This window comes from Parasteatoda tepidariorum, chromosome 9 (genome assembly GCF_982258835.1).
Source record: "Parasteatoda tepidariorum strain Cologne lab strain chromosome 9, Ptep-v5.0, whole genome shotgun sequence".
Taxonomy (NCBI): Eukaryota; Metazoa; Arthropoda; class Arachnida; order Araneae; family Theridiidae; genus Parasteatoda; species Parasteatoda tepidariorum.
In genome coordinates, this window is record NC_141763.1 from 47111400 (window position 1) to 47132036 (window position 20637).

Sequence of the window (20637 nt, forward strand, 5' to 3'; positions counted from 1 at the left end):
AAGTTATAGTTAACTTATTATCATTATTATTAAGAACAATTCTTGTTGAATGTAAATTCTGAAAAAAAAATTATATTAATTACAGGGTGCGTAGCAAAATCTTTCAACAAAAAATAAGCACTTTTTAAGTACTTTTTAAGCACTCAAAAAGTATTTTTAAGCACTATATACATTAATAAAATGCAAAATAATTTTCAAAGACTTTACATGATCATGATAAAATAACTAGTCTCTGACAAAGAACTTTTTGTAGATAATATTAGCCACCATGAAAAGATCGAGAGATTTTTCTGTTCGACTTCAGACAGTGGAAAATGAAGCCTGAAAATGAGAATATCTTGCAAAATGCAGAAGAGTTGCACAAGAGAGTACAAGAATCTCACCGATCCCAGCTCAGTAGACGCACATGTGGATTGGCGCTTTCATATGCTATGGAAATCAACTAGGAAAAACTCAAACTCAATTATGAAAAATGTATTATTCCTATTTATTTTTATTATTATTAAAGACAAATTCTGTATTGCTCAAGCTCAGATATGATTCATTACTATTATTAAAACAGAAAAGAAAATATAATTTATATTTAAAGAAAAGAAAATATAATGCATTCTTTGAAAAAGAATTATTCAACTAAAAAAAAAATATCTAAAATGTCTAATGATGTCACATTATCATCCAGACTAAAAAAAATTCTAAAAAGAGAGTGAGACCTGATAAATTAATCTGATTAAAAAAAGCATTGAATAAGAAAAATTACATATTTGAAAAACATAATTTATCCAAAGATATTTCAATGATTATATAATGCCAAATTAAAGCAAATCAAACATTTAAATTTCTTCTCTTATCTTCTGAAGTAATAGTATTCGTTAAAAAAAAATTATGATAAAAACTTCCATTTATCTCATTAGAGATATGTACAGTGCACAAAGAAAAGCAGACCATCCTGAATAACTTTTGATCTAATGATCGGAATTTCACATTCTAGGACCCAATTTTAATGGCTCGAGGGGGTGAGTTCAAATAAGTACATATTTGAGATCACCCCCTCGGGCCATTAAGACTGAGTGCTAGAACATGAAAATTCAATCATTAGATCAAAAGTAATACAGGTTGGCCTGTTCTTTTTTTGGCGCACTGTACATTTGCTCCAAATGAAACTTAATACTTAGCAACTTGCTTTAACAATAATTTTTATTTACATGTTTCAAATTTAACTAAAAGAGTAAAATATTAAACAACCTTAAAAGCTTAGCCTTAACTTATTATAAGTGTAAATATAAATAAAAAAAATTTAATTTAATGGATAGATGCATAGATAAATGTTTAAGTTATATAATATATAATTAAAAATAATGTAATATTGTTATATAATTGATAAAAGGAATTAAAACTAATTTAACATATTCTGAATGCAATGAAGATATTAGCTTTCAGATAAACCAGTTAGGCCTTTTAAAGAGTTACATACCATTAAGGGAAATTAAACTTGGAAACCAAAATGAAAAATGAAAAATAAGATTGTCCTTGTAAACTGAATTAGATGGCACAAAAGAATTTTAAAAGGTATGTTCATAAAATCTGACAATAAAGTGCAATAATAAAAACTCAAAAGTTGGGGAGTTTAAAAAGCTTTTAAAAATACTTGAGAATAACCCTGAGATTTTTTAACAAAATGGTCTTTAAACTTTAAATTCTATATATTAAGATTTTAGAAAAATATATTTACTTTAAAAAAATCTCAAAATAACAAAGTGGGATTTAAATTTTTTTTAATGCTTATGAACAAGAAACCATATCATTTAATTGCAACAATAAAGAAATAAAGACAAAGTTCTTAAAAATAAGAACTGTAAGCTTATTTTTTACTTAGTTAATAACTTATAATTAATTTAATAACAAAAAATTTACAATAAAAAGTTAACACTTTTAGAAACTGCAACAACTTATCTTTAATACAATTTAATAAATAGCATATATTTTCCAAATTTAATAAAACTTCATAATGATTGGGAAAAAAAACTTTTTTTGCCAATGCAGGATTTATAATTGATAACAGAATATGTAAAACAATTAAAAACAGTAGGAAGTTAATTAAAAAATAGCAGAAAAGTTAATTAACATTACAACTAGTATCCTGTATATAAAGAACTTATAAAAAAAATATGATAAATTGAATAATATAAATAATTAATATTTTACCCTTTGTGGAGTGTGAATTGGGGCCATTGTATCCAAATCAGTCATGGGAAATTCTATTCCCTTTTGTTTCAAATCGTGATACACTTGCACAACTCCTTGCATATCAGGATTATTCTGAAAAGCATCAGCCCAGCTCTAAAATGAAAAGCAATAAAATATAAATAAAACTATATTAATACTAGAGGTCTTTGCTCACAAATGTCATAATAAGTTTGCAATAATTTTTCATTTCTTAATGATGCATAGAAAATCCACTTTCTAAATTTATTATCGATCTCTATTGGTGAGGAAGATTTAATTATTATTGTCAATATTTGGATACTCTTCATACAGATTTTAGCAGGGTGCATAGCCAAATTATTCAACAAAAAATAAACACCTTTGAAGCACTTTTCAAGCACTTAAATAATATTTTTAAGCACTTAAAAAAAACACAATTACGTAGGATTGGAAAGTTTTTGACAATTGATGGTTTTATCTGGTTTTAACCGTCAAGTCAAAAAAAAAATTTTAAAACTTTTGGCATTGTTTTTGACAATTGTCAACATTTTTTAATCGTGTAAATCGAATGGCGTTTTCATACGCTACGGACTGACGATAAGCAGAAATAGATTGGGGTTGAATTAATTGTGAAAACGTTGAATAGAACAGTGTGAACAGTGTCTTTCTGCATAATTCGTAGCAAAAATCAACAAAGTAAAGGGAAAATCTAATTTTGGAAAAGGGAAATTAAGCACTTTTTAAAAACACCCTATGAAAAAAGCACCTTTAAGGACTTTTAAAATACGAAAATCGAAAATAAGCACCTTTAAGCACTTTTTAAAAATGCTATGCACGCTGTTTAATGAGAGACACCAGGATATCTTACACAAGGTAATACCAGATTGGTTTATTAATCCTTTCTCAAATGTAAACATCGCAATCACCAGATTTAAAGAAGAAACTCATAAAATTTACAACAAATGAAAAACTGAAAATAAAATTCAAAAGTGGATAAGGTTTTGGTTACAAAAAGAAAAAGCTATAATTACCCTAAATTATAGAAATTAGTTGTAAACATTCTAAATTGCATTTCCCTTCTTATTTTGCTTATTTTTCTGGGTTTCTTCTTATTTATTTTGCATTTTCTTCTTGTTTTTCTGGATACAGTACAGAAAAAAATTTCCTTAATAAAAGCAGAAACCGATTGAATATAACTAATTGATGAGATTTTCTATTGTTTTTAACAAAATTTGATCTCTATGCTGGCAATCTTCTAAAACTGCACCAGGTTCAATGCTCACAATAATTTTTTGTTTTTCCTTTTTTGCTTAAAACCATTTTTAAAAAAAAAAGTTGAAAATAATTCATACATCAGATAATTTTGTACTTTAACTTTCTGGGCATTCGAAACAACATTTAAGTAGCTTTTGCTAATAGGTGTTTTGTATTTAACAAAATATGAAATAATCCACTTACATTTAATTCAAATTATTTTATTCTTGCTTTGTATTGTTACTTTGTTTGAAAGAAACAATTGACATGATACAGTGATTTAATTATCATTAAAGAATTATAACATTGCACTTTCATAGATAAACCAACCTTCTATGCATCATGCTACAGAAGAAAACACGTAAGCTTTTGGATAGGTCTGAGTTACAGAAAATAGATATAACAATGTCAGATATAAGATATAAAATGTATTATAGTGATTTTATAATGAGAACACATTTTATATTCATTTCACATTCATTTTTATACGATTTTATTAGCTGTAAAGTTTTAGTATTTCAGGTAAATAAAGAATTCTGGGGCACACATTTTTCATCAAAAACCTTTTATTTTTACTTCACTATTTATTAAATAACCTGAATAGTATACAGAACAAGAAATTGACGAGATTTTAAGAGAAATTGAATTAATATTTCCTCTCACGCTTTTCAAATCAACATAAAATAATTCAATTTGCTAATATAGAAAAATGTTTCACCAATAACCATTTTCAATGTTTAAAGTAGCTCTTTATAGCTTTCAAAATCCATACGAAACCAACAATCATTTTGGCATATTTTTAGCATTATATATATATATATATACGCACCAGGCTAAAAACTAAATTAGATACAACTCCAGGAGTGCAAATTCAACCGTTGGGTATGAAACCTAATTTAAGATTTTCTATGAAAAAATAATTCTTTTAATTTAATATTTTCAAAATAAAGTAGCCTTTTGTTATTTAATGCTCAAAACTGTTTTTATATACTGAATTTTATACTGTTTTTATATACTTTATTATTTATAAAAGTCGAGGTTCCACAGAAAGAATTTTGATCATTTAGGGTTTCATAGAAGAAGAAAAATTGGGAACAGCTTATTTAGACCATTATCAACTTTAGTGGAATAATGTTTTTCTTTTTTTTTTATATATATAGAATATCAGACAGCTTTGTATATTACATAATAAATAAGCATTAATGGTAAATAATAAATAATAATGTAATAACAAATAAACATTGATGGGAAATATCCTAAAATAAGGGGGAAATTAATTATTTAAGGGTAAATAATCTTTATAATAAATAATCTTATAACATATAGTAATTAATATTATTTTGCTGATGACAGCCAAAAGTATCTAATTCAGCATTGTCATAAATGATCATAACATGTAACTTTTCTGCCCAATCAGAATACACAAAACTGTAAGAGGACTATAATTTATTATTTTTATGATATCTAGAGAAACACTTGAAATCCATACTAATTTTATTTTTTAAAAAAAATTCCAAAAAAATAAGAAAAAAGATTGAAAAAGACAAAAATTCTCAAAGCTAAAATGAATTCTTAAACATTTCAAACTTAAAATAAAAATAATAATCTTATTTTGTATTAGAATCTGTTTCTAACTGAGAAAACAAACAGAATAAATCGCAATCTAATTTCGGATATTAGAAAACTCAAATTTTCTTGTGATAAAAAGAACACTTTTAAGTAAATGCAGAAAGCCCTTTATTGTCTGGCAATTTTAAGATGTAATGTTATAAACATAGTTATAAAATCAATATGTTATGAGATACATATAATATATAACAGTGAGTGCAAATATAACAGTGAATGCTTTAACAATTATTACCTGAATCAAACTAAGAACTTTTTCTTGGACAGCAGTAGGTGGGTCATTCTTAGGACCAATAAGCTTTACTAATTCTAGAATAAAATCTTTCTGGCTGACAAGAAGATGGAATCGCTTGGAGCAGTTTTTAACGCAAGTTTCTAATACCTAAAAATAATTTTGTTTTAATTGTTTGAAATCATATTTCAGTAATACTTTTTTTAAAAATTTAAGTATATTAAAAATTTTTAAAATTCCAAAGAACTTTATAAAATTATTTAGTTTCAAATAATTATTCAGTGTTTAGACATTGAGAAAAATTCTTCTATATAAAACCAAAACTATAGTATGCCCATTTCAGTACTTTCAATTATGCTTTAATCACATAATTTTTTTTTTCACCTTTGCAAATTATTTTCCTGGTTTCACATTTCACCATATCACAGTAGCAAATAAAAATGTTTAAAAAAAAGCCAGTTACTCAAGAAGCTATTCAAACTTATACATAAGAACTGGAATCAATAAATTATGCATACAATAACAAAAATAAGAGTAAAACCAGGAATTAATTCAATTGGCAACAGTCGTTACTACATTACAATCACTACTACTATTTCAATTAGCTTGTCATATTTGATTTAATTAGTGTGAAGGAAAAGGTGATAAAGATGACTATGTTAAAAAAATAAAGAAATTTTAATCCTCACTGAAGCACTTAAAGATATAGCATTTATAATCATGAAAAAACAAAGAAAAAATTATTCACGTAAAGTGTAAACTAACTGCAAAAACAATTTTTCACAGAATAGATACCTTTCTCTTTTTTTACTAAAAACAATTATATAGATCCAGATTTCTAAATATTTAAACCTATTAAATGGATACATAAGTCTCATTAATTTCTTAAATCAAGAATAATTTTTTAAAAAAATAGGAAATAAAAAAATCAAGAAAAAATTTTAAAAAAAAAAGTTTTGAGTAATATAAATATATTTAAAGTAAATTTCAATGAGAGTGCAAACAAAAATTTAGCAAAAGTTTATTTAGGCAATTTCATTATATGAATATAAATTAAATTCAAAATCAAATAACAAATCTAGACTTATTTCTAAGAAATAAATTTTAAAATATATTAATTACTGTAATAAATAGAAAACTTAATAAAACAATAGTTTTTCATAAACGGATACTGACTATAATAACAAATCACTAAGCGAAGTTTAAGCAACTAAAAATAGTTAAATTAAATGATAAATTAATTTTAATGATAAACATTTTATAAATTTTAATGATGATTCTTTATTATTCATGTAAGAATGTCTACGATTGTAATACTTACTGTTAAAGTGTATAAAACTACAGTGTAATTTTTTCCTGTGTTTTGTTGTAGTCTCTTTTTAATAGCTTTCACAGCATCTTTTGGCCTGCAAAAAAATATTTTATATAGATATTGTTAAAAAAAGAAAATTGATTTTTTTTAAATTTTCAGTTAAGAAATTTATCAATTACCCTTCATCTGTATCATTAATTAAATCACAAATCTCCATATTTAAAGCCCAGTTTTCTGATGGCAAGGCTGCATCTGTGGCTTGTTCTAGAGTAAGAAGAAACAAATTCATTTTAAATTCTGTAAAATCTATCAATGTTACGAAATGAATGAAATGTTTTACAACAAAACTATAATAAATAACACATGTATTTTGTTGGTCTGAATGAAATTAAATAATTAAATTGTATAAAAACTTTTAATGTAACAAAAATTTTTATGTAATTATTTAAATGCATGATTTAAAATTCACACATCATAATTAAATTCGGAATTTTTGATGTTGATGCATTGCAGAAACTGCCAAAAAAAAAATTTGCAAAATAACTTGGATTTACAATGAAATCAGCATAAAAAAAAGTATGGTAAAAAGTGATAAATTAAATAAACGATTTATAACTCGCGAATCATAATATCATAACTGTATCAGTATTTTAAAAACAACATTGAAATCGGTAGCTATAAATGCTAGAAAAAACTAAACGTAACTTGGATTTATGATGAAATTGGCAAAAATCAAAGCATGACAAAAATTTATTATTTATATGTGCGATTTGAAACTCGCATGTCGTAATATCATAATAAATTACTGAATTTTCAAAATCATCATAATTTCTATTTTAGATATTTTTTTGTAGTTTTTTAACTGCAAAAAAGATTCAAGAGATATTTTTGATTATTTAAAGGAGTGTTTTCTGAAATTTGGGGAAATTTCCCAAAGAGTTTTTGGTAGGAGACATTTTTCTAAACAAACATATCTTAGATTTGCAACTTTAAAATCACATAAAATAAGTAATAAGAATTTTTATAACCAGTGGTTTAATTGAATGAAAACTGGAATTTTTTCAGGAGGTGGGTTATTCTTTAAAATATTTTCTGGCTATTCGTATATAAATATTTTTTACAATATTAAGTAGAATTCCAAGCGTAACAGAGGGGAAATCACACAGGTATTTTATCCTAAAAAATTAATTAATTATATGTGAAAACAAAGAATTGTGCAATAATATGCTACTTTAAGGTGCAATGTTTAATTAAATGGCATAAAATAATAAAAGAGCCTCATAATTTAATTGCCAGGTAATTAAAAGGGTCCATAACAGAGGGGAGAAAGAAAATCCCACATTTTTGGCATGCACTGTTATTTCCAATATATTCTGTGATTTAGAACATCCTAAACATTATTTGTAATTTATTTTTTTAATTATTACATTTGAAGGTAAAATAAATTATTATAAGACTTTTTAAATTGCTAACACATTTTTATTAACTTCAAAAAATGCAATGTAACAGAGGGGACATTTTGCAAATTTGACAAATAGTTACAGGGAAATATCATGCCATTTAATTAAACATTGCACCTTAAAGCAGTATATTATTGCACAATTTTTTGTTTTCACATACATTTAATACATTTCTTAGGATAAAATACCTGCAGGTGATTTCCCCTCTGTTACATTAGGTTCTACAACTGGTTTCAATTGGCATAGAATTAAACATAATTACATTCAAACAAATATTTATTTGCAAAACATTAGAGAAAATCGGTTGTTAAATTAATGCAGTTTTTAAAGTGACTCTACAATTTCACAAGTGAGTTCTCATTGCAATCTGAAAGGGGCTTATATTTCTTTTTCGTGGAACTTTTTCCCCTGCACTTTTTTTACTGTATTTTTTACGTGATTTTTTATATGAACACTTGCCTTGCAAAATGTTACTAACAGTTAATAGTAGTATAATTGAGTGATATAGATTATATTATGATATCGCTAAAATATTGCAGTTGTTAAAATTAAAAATTTTACATTTTTAAATTTACTAAAATAGCTTATTAATTATGTATTTGCTTATTAATTTTGTTGGAAGGTGGGCACCCCTGAAAATTTTAATGTCATTCTCATAAAACTCATTTTTTTATCAGTATTATTTCTTTGAAACATTCATTTATAGTTGCAATATACTGTCAGTTATGTGATTTTTAAAATATTGTACAACACACATTATTTAATTTAGTGATTATACTCAGCTAAAATTTTCTAAAATTGTTAATTTTCTGTGGCTCTAAAAAAAAGGAATCACCTCTCTACATCAACCTAATAATAGTTTTTTTGTTGTTTCTTTTCAACTAATAAACTTAATTCCCACAAAACTTGAAAAATTAATTTATGCTGAGAACTTACCAATCTTTTGTCCAACTGGAGTATTAAGTGGATTACCCCCAAGAGTTGCTAGAAGACCAGCCATAGCTGAAAGACAAATGCAATATTTTAATCAAACAAATAAAAAAATCCAGAATATTTTTGAAGGTGTACCTCTGCCAAATTTATGAAATTCAGAATACCCCTAATATTGATATTTTCTGCCACTTAGCATTATATCTCACTTTTCTTACATTTTGCCAGTAGAAAACATTTTCAACACCTCTAAGTAATAGTCGCATCCAATCACATTTAGGTTTGAGAAATCTTTTAAATAAAAGAAAAAATGGGAGTATCTCTTTATCAGCACCTGTGCCAAAATAATTTTCAAATTTTCAGGCAATGAGCCATAAAAATCTTTCAAAAAAAAACAAAAAAAAAAGACATCATAGAGAACGACTAACTCTAAGAGTATAGATTGGCATTTGCAGTTGGCCCCAATATGGAAATAACCAGCAGGAAACAAATACAGCAGACAATTTGAGGTTAGCATAGTTTTCGACAATTGTCAAAAACAATATTAAACTAAAATTTTGATATAAAAAATTATTAGCTATTATAAATATGAAGTAGTAATGATTAATAACAGTACATAAAAATTAGCAGTGCTCAATTAAACTCCCATTTTGTTTTGACAATTTCTGTCAAAATTTTAGGGTAAAAAATCATAATTTATTATAATAAATATTAAATAATTATAAATAAAAATATGTAAAATTGCAATTTATCCACAAAGTAATTTGCTTAATTTTTGAATATAAAGATACAAAAACAATCAGCTTATAAAAAAAAAATTTAAAATGAACACTTAACAATCATATTTTTTCTAATAGAAATGGTTATGAGTTCTCCACTAATGATAGATTATGAAAAACTTCAAAACAAGAAATATCATCTAATAACCCTTAATTTTAAAAAAATACCACTATATCCTAATTTTTTTTTAGTTGTAGGGCCATTATCTGGAATTCCTGACACGATTTTTCTTTTTTTTTTGTGAAGGACAACAACCGAGTATTCTTTGGACAAATATTTTTTTTCTTTTAAAGAAAAGAAGAAAAAAAGATTACAGGCCATTGTCTGAGATTCAATACACTGACATTCCCAATAGAAGTGAAATTTGCATTCCATAAGTGAAAATGATTAATTCAAAGAGATATGCTATTTTTCCTTAATTATCAACTCAGTTAAAAAAATAATTAAAGGAAGTTTAACTTTTACATCGTTCAATGTATCAAACATAAAATAAATCATTTCCAATCCATCACATTCTGGTCGTTTTGAAAATAATGTTAATATTCTATAATAATAAGCTCACAGTTGGGCTGAAAAGTTCGTAGGAGGCTATTATTATTAAATACATATGATTTTTAGTTAGTTCTAACCTTTGAAAGACCAGAATTTGACAGCTGTCGGACTATTAGTTTGTGAGATATAGTATTTTTAGTGAAGCAACTTTTGTTAGTTTAAGAACAATGGACAAAAAGGAATTTTGTGTGTTTTTAAAGCATTGCTTTTTAGCGAAAAAAATACTCTTGAAGCCAAGGCTTGGCTTGGGAAACATTATTCGGACTCTGTACCAGGAAAATCAACCATTGAGAGTTAAGTTTAAACGAGGCAAAATGAGCACTGACGATGCACACAGTAGTCGCCCCAAAGAGGCTGTTACCGACAACATAAAAAAAGTCCACAAAATAATTTTAGATTACCGTAAGTGAAGTTGATCAAAACATCTGAGACTCTAAAGATATCAAAGGAATGTGTTGAACATATCGTGAATGAATATTTGGGTATGGGAAAGTTCTAGGCAAAGTGGGTGCCGCACTAGCTCCCAATTGGACAAAAACAACATCGAATTGATGATTCTGAGCTGTTTTTGAAGCTGTTTAATCGTAATAAATCCGAATTTATGCATCAATATAGGACAATGGGTGAAACATGGCTCCATAATTTCACACCGGAGTCCAACCGACCGTCAGCCGCGTGAAGTGCACGAGACGAACCAACTCCAAAGCGTGGAAAGGCGCAACAGTCAGCTGGCAAAGTTATGGCGTCAGTATTTTGGGATGCTCATGGTATAATATTCATTGACTATCTTGAAAAGGGAAAAACCATCAACAGCGGCTATTACATAGCGTCATTGGAGCGTTTGAGCTACAAAATTGCAGAAAAACGGCCCCATTAGAAGAAGAAAGTGCTGTTTTATCAAGACAATGCACCGTGTCACAAGTCAATGAAAATAATGGCAAAATTATATGAATTGGTCTTCGAATTGCTTCTGCATCCACCCTATTCTCGAGATCTGGTCCCCAGTGACTTTTTCCTGTTCTCAGACCTCAAGAGAATGCTTGCTGGAAAGAAATTTGGCGCCGATGAAGAAGTAATCACCGAAACAATGGCCTATTTTGAGGCTAAAGGCAAATTGTACGATATAAATGGTATCCCTTGAAGGAAAAAATATTGAATAATAGGAAGGTAACCCTTGAAGGAAAATATATTGAATAATAAAATTGAATTTTTATCAAAAAAAATTTTTTTTTCTATGTTACCCTACGAACTTTTCAGCCCAACTGTTAAATCTGTACTCATGATTAACCAGATTGATTCTCAAACCAGGCGACTAGATCGGATTAGATATATCATCTATAGTCCTACCTAGATATCCAAAAAAATTTAATCAGAGGCAAAAATTTTATATATCTTTATGGTGATAACACAAACCACTTCAGGTCAATGAAATTATTTGTCTACTAAAGTTTTACCATAAGGGAAATCATAATTTAAACTCCTTTAACAATTTTTTGAAGAAAAAAAATACTGAGAAAACCTGACAACAATACACAGTAAATTTCGACAGTTTAGAAAAAGAACATTTATGAAGCATACACTTTTCCTGAATGAGTATCAATTGAAATCACAACTACCATTCTGAGATAATTTTTGATGGGAAACAACATGAACAACTACAATAAATATATATATCTATACATATATATATATACAGTAGGGAACCGATTATCCGGAACGATCGGGACCATCACTATTCCGGATAACTGATTTTTCCGGTTTTCTGAATCGCTACAAAAAGCCGTTTTTTTATTGTTAAACTAAAAAAAACTGCCAACTATTGCCAACTAAAAAAAAAATATTTGGAAATAATCTTAAAAAGAAGAAAAAACGATGAAGTAATACGCTAATAATTATTTCCAAAATGATGGTAAGGTAAACATCTTTAAAAAAAGAAAGAAAAATCCTGAAATCTTATGAGGAAAAAAAAATTTTTTTTTTTAATGATGGGAAAATTTATCGAATTTCGTTCCGGTTTTTTGGTTTTCCGGTTTTCTGATTTCCGGATAAAAGGTTCTGTGCTGTATATATATATATATATATATATATATATATATATATATTTTACTGAAAAACTTGGTGGAAGAAGCCACTACCTAGTATAACAACTGAACATTATTCTACATTTGCATCTTGACCTTAATTCTAATAGGTAATTTATAATATATAATTTCCAAGATAATATAGAACAGTGAAGATCATTGTTTCTATATTATCACAGATATAGACATTGTTTCTAAAAACTCATTTCTAGATAAAATGACTACTTTTATCTATTAATTATAAATCAATTAAATATTTGCACTTAATTTACAGATTTGATTTACATTAAATAATAATAGCTTATCCATCATAAACATTAATAACATTTAAGGAAGGGGAAAAAATAAGATTAAAAATTTTTCAACGTTTTGTTATAAATTGCGAACAGTAACTTTAAATTGAAGAATGTAACATAAAAGCTTTTTAAAAAAAAAACTACATTAATGTATATATTAAAGAGAACTGATTAATGCCATATTGGAAAAATTCTTTTAAAGCAATACTAACTTTATAAGCAAGTTAAAATTGATGCTTCAAAAATATGAAGTCGAAGAACTTATGTTTGTTTTTTATGATCTACAAAGTATTTTCTAACAAAACTTTTTTCATGATAATTTTCAATCGAATTCGCAACTACTATTCTGCAATAATTTTGATTACAAATATTGTGTTACTTCCTTTCATTTCAATGTTGTGGAAGTCACACTTATTAAATTTTTTAATTTATTTATTTTTCAATGGTGCTAAGCAGCCGCTATGAGTAATAAATAAATAAATTTCATTGGCTGATTTTAATATCTTTGCAATAGTTATCAAGGTCGTCGGGCTACCGAAGCGGGGGTGCCATCCCCTCCGCAGAGGATCAAAATTGGGATGGCATGTCTTCGGATCATCCTCCGGGATGTTTCCCAGACCGTCGCCAATAGCCCATTGTGCAGCTCTAGTGCGACGTAAATTAACAACAACAGCAATAGTTATCAATTAATCACTATTGGCGATCGAAATGGGCTGCAGGTGGCGTAAAGCAGAACTCTCTATGCAGTTTTCAGTTCCATGTAGTTTCCCAACTTAAAGGATTTCAATCTATTTGAAAATCAAGACGAAAACTAACGTACTTCCTTCTTCCATGACTCCCCACACGCTAGGGGTGAAAGCATGCGAAGTGTTGTCATAGGTAGAGAGTTCTTCTCTTCGCCACCTGTAGCCCATTTTGATCACCAATTCATGTTTACTAGATTTGGCTACTTGAGCTTTCTTTAACATCTTTGAATAATTTATAGGGTTCATGACTGCAAAATGCCTGTCCTTCCATTCGACTTTAACACGCTCTCCGAAGGTGATCTGTTCCTTTAATTTTTGTGAAAAAAAATGCGTTTTCAATGAATACGCACCCGATCCATACGATTCTTCTTTTCTTTCCATCGCAATTTATAAAAGTAAAATGGTTCTTTAAGAATAATTCATTTCTTATTTTTCCTTTCAATATTATTAACCATTGATGCAAGTATTCGTCGTCTATTACAGTCACTCGAAAAAATAGCTGAGCACCGTGACCCTTGCAAAATAAAATTGGAAACGCAAAACGACACAATAAATAGTCTCAAGCCTCGATTCTCACTGCTCTTTTGTCGTGACACCATGATTGGAAACGTTCTCACTGCCCTCTCGTGAAGCAGTCCATTGTGTATGTGAAATGGGTGACCCCCCCAGAAAGCCCTGTCCAATGCATTTTCAAGGGGTCTGCACCCAAACGCCCAATGTTGGCGTTGTGTGTATTTTAAAAAAATGGGACGAGTCCCCAATGAGGGGGACTCGTCCCATTTTTTTAAAAAAAAATGGCTTTTGACACAGAGTTAGATTTCGTGTCGGCAAAGGGGACATGTCCTGTGTGGACGCGTGCGCAACCAATTGTCCAGACACTGTGCGTGAAACACGTGCTGGCAACGAGTTGGATGAGGCATTTCCAACATTTCCTCCAAACAAATCGGACAAGGCTCGGGTGGGGCGTAATACCAGCTTTCAAAAGGTAACGAGAACAGACAATTTCGAATTTCGCTGGCTAAGCGAATCCGCAAATCGTCTGTCAAGTTGTAGCCTTTCCTAAACCAGTCACCCACAATATTCGACAACCATCTCATGCCGAAGCTATCAAAGCTCCGGTAAGCTGGGCTCACCTGACTGACATTATTCTCGAAACGCAACTCTAGATCGAGAAATTGCTTAAAAGCACCCCTCACCTGCCTCACATCGGAATAGCCTTCCGGGTCGAGGAATCGAAGCACTGGAAGCGCCTCGTCCCCCAATTCCACGACCTCTGGCTCTCCCATCAACAACACCTCCCGAGGAAAAGCATAGCATGGAAACACCTCATCGGGGGATTTGAGAACGAGATTTCTTACAATAAAAAGATTTGCCATTTTGAATCGACTCTATGTCAAAAAATATAACGGCTCCTCGGCGTGCAAGCCCTTTTTATAGACACACAGAGGGCGCTCCAGTCGTCCTGAAATGTTTTAGAAAATGGCCACGTGACCTGAAAAGAATCACACGATGCATTTCCAGAAATCGAGCGACAAAACACTTTCACCGGATGTATTTCCAGGAAGTCGAGTGACACATCACATCCGCCAGATGCACTTTTAGGATATCACCGGATGTATTTCCAAGAAGTCGAGCGACAAAACACTTTCGCCAGATGCACTTTTAGAATATCACCGGATGTAATTCCAAGAAGTCGAGCGACAAAACACTTTCAACAGATGCACTTTTAGGATATCACGTGACAGGACATGGGTTCGAAACCACATGGATCCAGAGGATGGGGCACCAACCCATTTGACATCTTTGAGAGGGTTGCGTCACGTGGATCCTTTGAAGGGGTGAACAGCTTTCTTGGACCTGGCTCAGTTAGTGTGAGAGCAACTCTGTGGCTCTGGGATCTGGGGGGTTGTGAAATGAATTGTGATTGAAAGGTCAATGACCCAAGGTCATTAGAATGTTTGGACAGCTTTCCTGGACCTGGCTCACCAAGTGTGAGACTCGAGACTCGAGGCTCGGGGCTCAACTGAAAAAAAATTTTTAAACCGGAAGTGGGCGTGGCCAAATGACAACTCAAAACTTGCATTTTGAAAATTTCAAATTTTGTCTCGACCCAAATTTTGCTGGACCCAAATCTGTGGCCGAATGAAAAAAAATTTTATAAACCGGAAGTGATGGAAAGGTAACAACTGCTTAACATTTGGATTTCGAAAATTTCAAATTCAGTCTCGAGAAAATTTTTGCCTCGGCCCAAGTCGTCAGGCGATTGAAAAAAAAAAAAAAAAAAAAAAAAAAAAAAAAAAAAAAATTAACCGGAAGTGGGCGTGGCCAACAACTCAAAACTTGCATTTCGAAAATTTGAAATTTGTCTCGATCCAAATTTTGCTAGACCCCAGTCTGTGGCCTCGAGAAAATTTTTGCTCAACCCAAAATCTCCGGACGAGTGAAAAAAAAATTTTTCAATTTTGTAGTTAAAAAAAATATTCTAATTTTTAATTGAATAAAAAAATTCTTATTTGTAATTAAAAAATGCTCAAATATGTCTTCAACCCTAGTTAACAGTTTGCACATTCAAAAAAAACATCGTTTTTTCATAATACACACCTTCACCAACCCACAAAGCGTCGTTTTAAACGATGAAATATAATAGATGGAAAAAATCCAACCCTGCTCCAGGTTGTCAGATCCAAGTGCCATGCATTCAGTCTCGAGAAAATTTTTGCTCAACCCAAAATCTCCGGACGAGTGAAAAAAATTTTTTTTATAAACTGGAAGTGGTATGTGACGTAACGACAACGCTTGCCCATGACAACTCAAAACTTGCATTTCGAAAATTTCAAATTTCGGCTCGACCCAAATTTGCCTCAGCCCAAATCTCCAGGCGATTGAAAAAAATTTTTTTGCCTCGGCCCAAGTCGTCAGACGATTGAAAAAAAAAAAAAAAAAAAAAAAAAAAAAAAAAAAAAAAATCTATTTATAGACTGGATCTATTTATAGAACGGAATCTATTTATAGAACTGGCTCAATTAGTCTTACCCGTTTTTAGACCAAGAATTTAGACCTTTTCAGAAAGGGCGTTTTTACAAGTACAAGACCACGCCCACACCACGCCCACTTCCTGTCAATCAAAAAAAAAAAAAAAAAAAAAAAAAATTTTTTTTTTTTTTTTTTTTTTTTTTTTTTTTTTTTTTTGTAAATGATGTATATAAGTGAGCGTGGAGCTTTGCTAAATTCAGTTTGAAATTGATTCTCAAGCCTCGAGAATGAGCTTGATTGCTTTTAAAAAGAGATTTTGTTCTTCTTACAAGTACTGGAAGCATAGAGCTATCGAATGTCCCATTTGCTCTGATAAAGTGACGTTGGAAGATTATATAAAGACTCATTCAATATCCAAACATGGTCTCAATGAAAAAATCAAATGCATTTTTTGTGGTAAACACACATTTTGTGAAAGTCTCGAAGCAAACAACAGCCACGTCGAAAAGTGCTTTATCCTTCTCAAAAAAAAGAATCGAATCAACAAAAAAGTTTGCTCCCTCCCTACTGACGACACTCCAGTGCCCGCTCCCAGTTTATGTGACTGCGTTCCATTTGATCTCTCATTGCTTTATCGTCGACTCCACCACCGAGTCATGGAGGAGGATGCGCAACAAGCTGGATTTTATGACGACTACCCGGGCAACTTTCCAGAGTTGACCGACACGGGATCGTATGCCGCGTTTGATGAAGAGAGCAATTTGGGTCGCGAGCCCTTGGCCCTGTTTCGAATGTATTTTTCCGACGCTTGGACGCTCTATCACGTGTTTATTCGATCGTATGCCTTTTCTAGTTTCAAGACCCAAATGTCTCCACTCTTGGAGGCCGGTGCTATGGTCGTCTCGACCTTTTGGTGTTTGTGCGACGGTTGCTCGACCGACCTGCCTCAGGCCATGGCGTGTCATAAACTTCATCGCCACATGATTGTGGCCGTGCGAGATCGAGCCGCCTTCTTTAATGCTTGGAGACGCATCAGCGTGACGCGTGAATCCGAGCGCTATTGCAAAAATCAGAAAGAAATCCAGTCGCCCATGCATTTGGCCAATGCTATTTACTACGTATCGAGCGAAAAACCTCAATGTTCTGGATCTCAGAAGAAGGGTGGCGGTGGGACGCCAAAAGGACACTTTTACATCAATCGCCCGCTGCACAAGCATGCCGTCACTTCCATGGTCTTGTTGTGGCCAAAGGGCTCCATGGAATACATCCAGCAAAAGCTTCGTCATCAAGTCGTCATCGATTGGAAAACGGAAACCTACTGGTCGTCTGGCGAGAAAAAATATCGGGTTCGCGTGCTCGACGTCTTGCCGGAGCTGCGAGAGTGTCCCGCTCCATTGCGATGGGATTACGAGCCACATCCCGATGGAGAACACCTACTGTACTGGACAGAGAGTGACATTATGCGCGTCCGATCCACGGAGGCAAGCTTCGAGAATCGCGTCGAGGCCATGACACATCAGATTGAATTGGGTAATTCATGGCGTCAACGCATGAAGGACGTCTACTACACGCTCAATAAAGAACAAGTCTTTCAAATGCATATTTTTGAGCGTGCGCAACAGAAACAAGCCGTGGAGATGAATAAGCTCTATGCCATCATCGACGCACTGGAGCGAGAAAATGAAACGTTGAAGCGCAAAATTGCAGAGTTGGAGCAGAGATCCACCACCGTCAACCATTTTGTCAGTGACATTCATGCGACCACGGTCGTCGTTCAATCTCAGTAAAAAAAAAAAAAAAAAAAAAAAAAAAAAAAAAAAAAAAATTTTTTTTTTTTTTTTTTTTTTTTTTTTTTTTTTTTTTTGATTGACAGGAAGTGGGCGTGGTGTGGGCGTGGTCTTGTACTTGTAAAAAACGCCCTTTATGAAAAGGTCTAAATTCTTGGTCTAAAAACGGGTAAGACTAATTGAGCCAGTTCTATAAATAGATTCCGTTCTATAAATAGATCCAGTCTATAAATAGATTTTTTTTTTTTTTTTTTTTTTTTTTTTTTTTTTTTTTTTTTTTTTTTTTTCAATCGTCTGACGACTTGGGCCGAGGCAAAAAAATTTTTTTCAATCGCCTGGAGATTTGGGCTGAGGCAAATTTGGGTCGAGCCGAAATTTGAAATTTTCGAAATGCAAGTTTTGAGTTGTCATGGGCAAGCGTTGTCGTTACGTCACATACCACTTCCAGTTTATAAAAAAAATTTTTTTCACTCGTCCGGAGATTTTGGGTTGAGCAAAAATTTTCTCGAGACTGAATGCATGGCACTTGGATCTGACAACCTGGAGCAGGGTTGGATTTTTTCCATCTATTATATTTCATCGTTTAAAACGACGCTTTGTGGGTTGGTGAAGGTGTGTATTATGAAAAAACGATGTTTTTTTTGAATGTGCAAACTGTTAACTAGGGTTGAAGACATATTTGAGCATTTTTTAATTACAAATAAGAATTTTTTTATTCAATTAAAAATTAGAATATTTTTTTTAACTACAAAATTGAAAAAATTTTTTTTCACTCGTCCGGAGATTTTGGGTTGAGCAAAAATTTTCTCGAGGCCACAGACTGGGGTCTAGCAAAATTTGGATCGAGACAAATTTCAAATTTTCGAAATGCAAGTTTTGAGTTGTTGGCCACGCCCACTTCCGGTTAATTTTTTTTTTTTTTTTTTTTTTTTTTTCAATCGCCTGACGACTTGGGCCGAGGCAAAAATTTTCTCGAGACTGAATTTGAAATTTTCGAAATCCAAATGTTAAGCAGTTGTTACCTTTCCATCACTTCCGGTTTATAAAATTTTTTTTCACTCGGCCACAGATTTGGGTCCAGCAAAATTTGGGTCGAGACAAAATTTGAAATTTTCAAAATGCAAGTTTTGAGTTGTCATTTGGCCACGCCCACTTCCGGTTTAAAAATTTTTTTTCAGTTGAGCCCCGAGCCTCGAGTCTCGAGTCTCACACTTGGTGAGCCAGGTCCAGGAAAGCTGTCCAAACATTCTAATGACCTTGGGTCATTGACCTTTCAATCACAATTCATTTCACAACCCCCCAGATCCCAGAGCCACAGAGTTGCTCTCACACTAACTGAGCCAGGTCCAAGAAAGCTGTTCACCCCTTCAAAGGATCCACGTGACGCAACCCTCTCAAAGATGTCAAATGGGTTGGTGCCCCATCCTCTGGATCCATGTGGTTTCGAACCCATGTCCTGTCACGTGATATCCTAAAAGTGCATCTGTTGAAAGTGTTTTGTCGCTCGACTTCTTGGAATTACATCCGGTGATATTCTAAAAGTGCATCTGGCGAAAGTGTTTTGTCGCTCGACTTCTTGGAAATACATCCGGTGATATCCTAAAAGTGCATCTGGCGGATGTGATGTGTCACTCGACTTCCTGGAAATACATCCGGTGAAAGTGTTTTGTCGCTCGATTTCTGGAAATGCATCGTGTGATTCTTTTCAGGTCACGTGGCCATTTTCTAAAACATTTCAGGACGACTGGAGCGCCCTCTGTGTGTCTATAAAAAGGGCTTGCACGCCGAGGAGCCGTTATATTTTTTGACATAGAGTCGATTCAAAATGGCAAATCTTTTTATTGTAAGAAATCTCGTTCTCAAATCCCCCGATGAGGTGTTTCCATGCTATGCTTTTCCTCGGGAGGTGTTGTTGATGGGAGAGCCAGAGGTCGTGGAATTGGGGGACGAGGCGCATCCAGTGCTTCGATTCCTCGACCCGGAAGGCTATTCCGATGTGAGGCAGGTGAGGGGTGCTTTTAAGCAATTTCTCGATCTAGAGTTGCGTTTCGAGAATAATGTCAGTCAGGTGAGCCCAGCTTACCGGAGCTTTGATAGCTTCGGCATGAGATGGTTGTCGAATATTGTGGGTGACTGGTTTAGGAAAGGCTACAACTTGACAGACGATTTGCGGATTCGCTTAGCCAGCGAAATTCGAAATTGTCTGTTCTCGTTACCTTTTGAAAGCTGGTATTACGCCCCACCCGAGCCTTGTCCGATTTGTTTGGAGGAAATGTTGGAAATGCCTCATCCAACTCGTTGCCAGCACGTGTTTCACGCACAGTGTCTGGACAATTGGTTGCGCACGCGTCCACACAGGACATGTCCCCTTTGCCGACACGAAATCTAACTCTGTGTCAAAAGCCA

General features: G+C 32.0%; 1 protein-coding gene across 1 annotated transcript in view; it reads right to left on the reverse strand.

Annotated features, from left to right (window-relative positions):
• Positions 1-13129, reverse strand: part of LOC107456168 (TOM1-like protein 2) — a 32308-nt gene extending 19179 nt beyond the window's left edge. Inside the window, exons 1-6 of the mRNA XM_087151722.1 lie at positions 12938-13129; positions 9023-9088; positions 6806-6890; positions 6636-6720; positions 5318-5464; positions 2203-2337 (exon numbers count right to left, since the gene is read on the reverse strand). Coding sequence (XP_087007848.1) covers positions 2203-2337; positions 5318-5464; positions 6636-6720; positions 6806-6890; positions 9023-9086 — 516 coding nt within the window. The 5' untranslated portion in view covers positions 9087-9088; positions 12938-13129. The remainder of the gene's footprint in view (positions 1-2202; positions 2338-5317; positions 5465-6635; positions 6721-6805; positions 6891-9022; positions 9089-12937) is intronic.
• Between the last annotated feature and the right edge of the window lie 7508 nt (positions 13130-20637).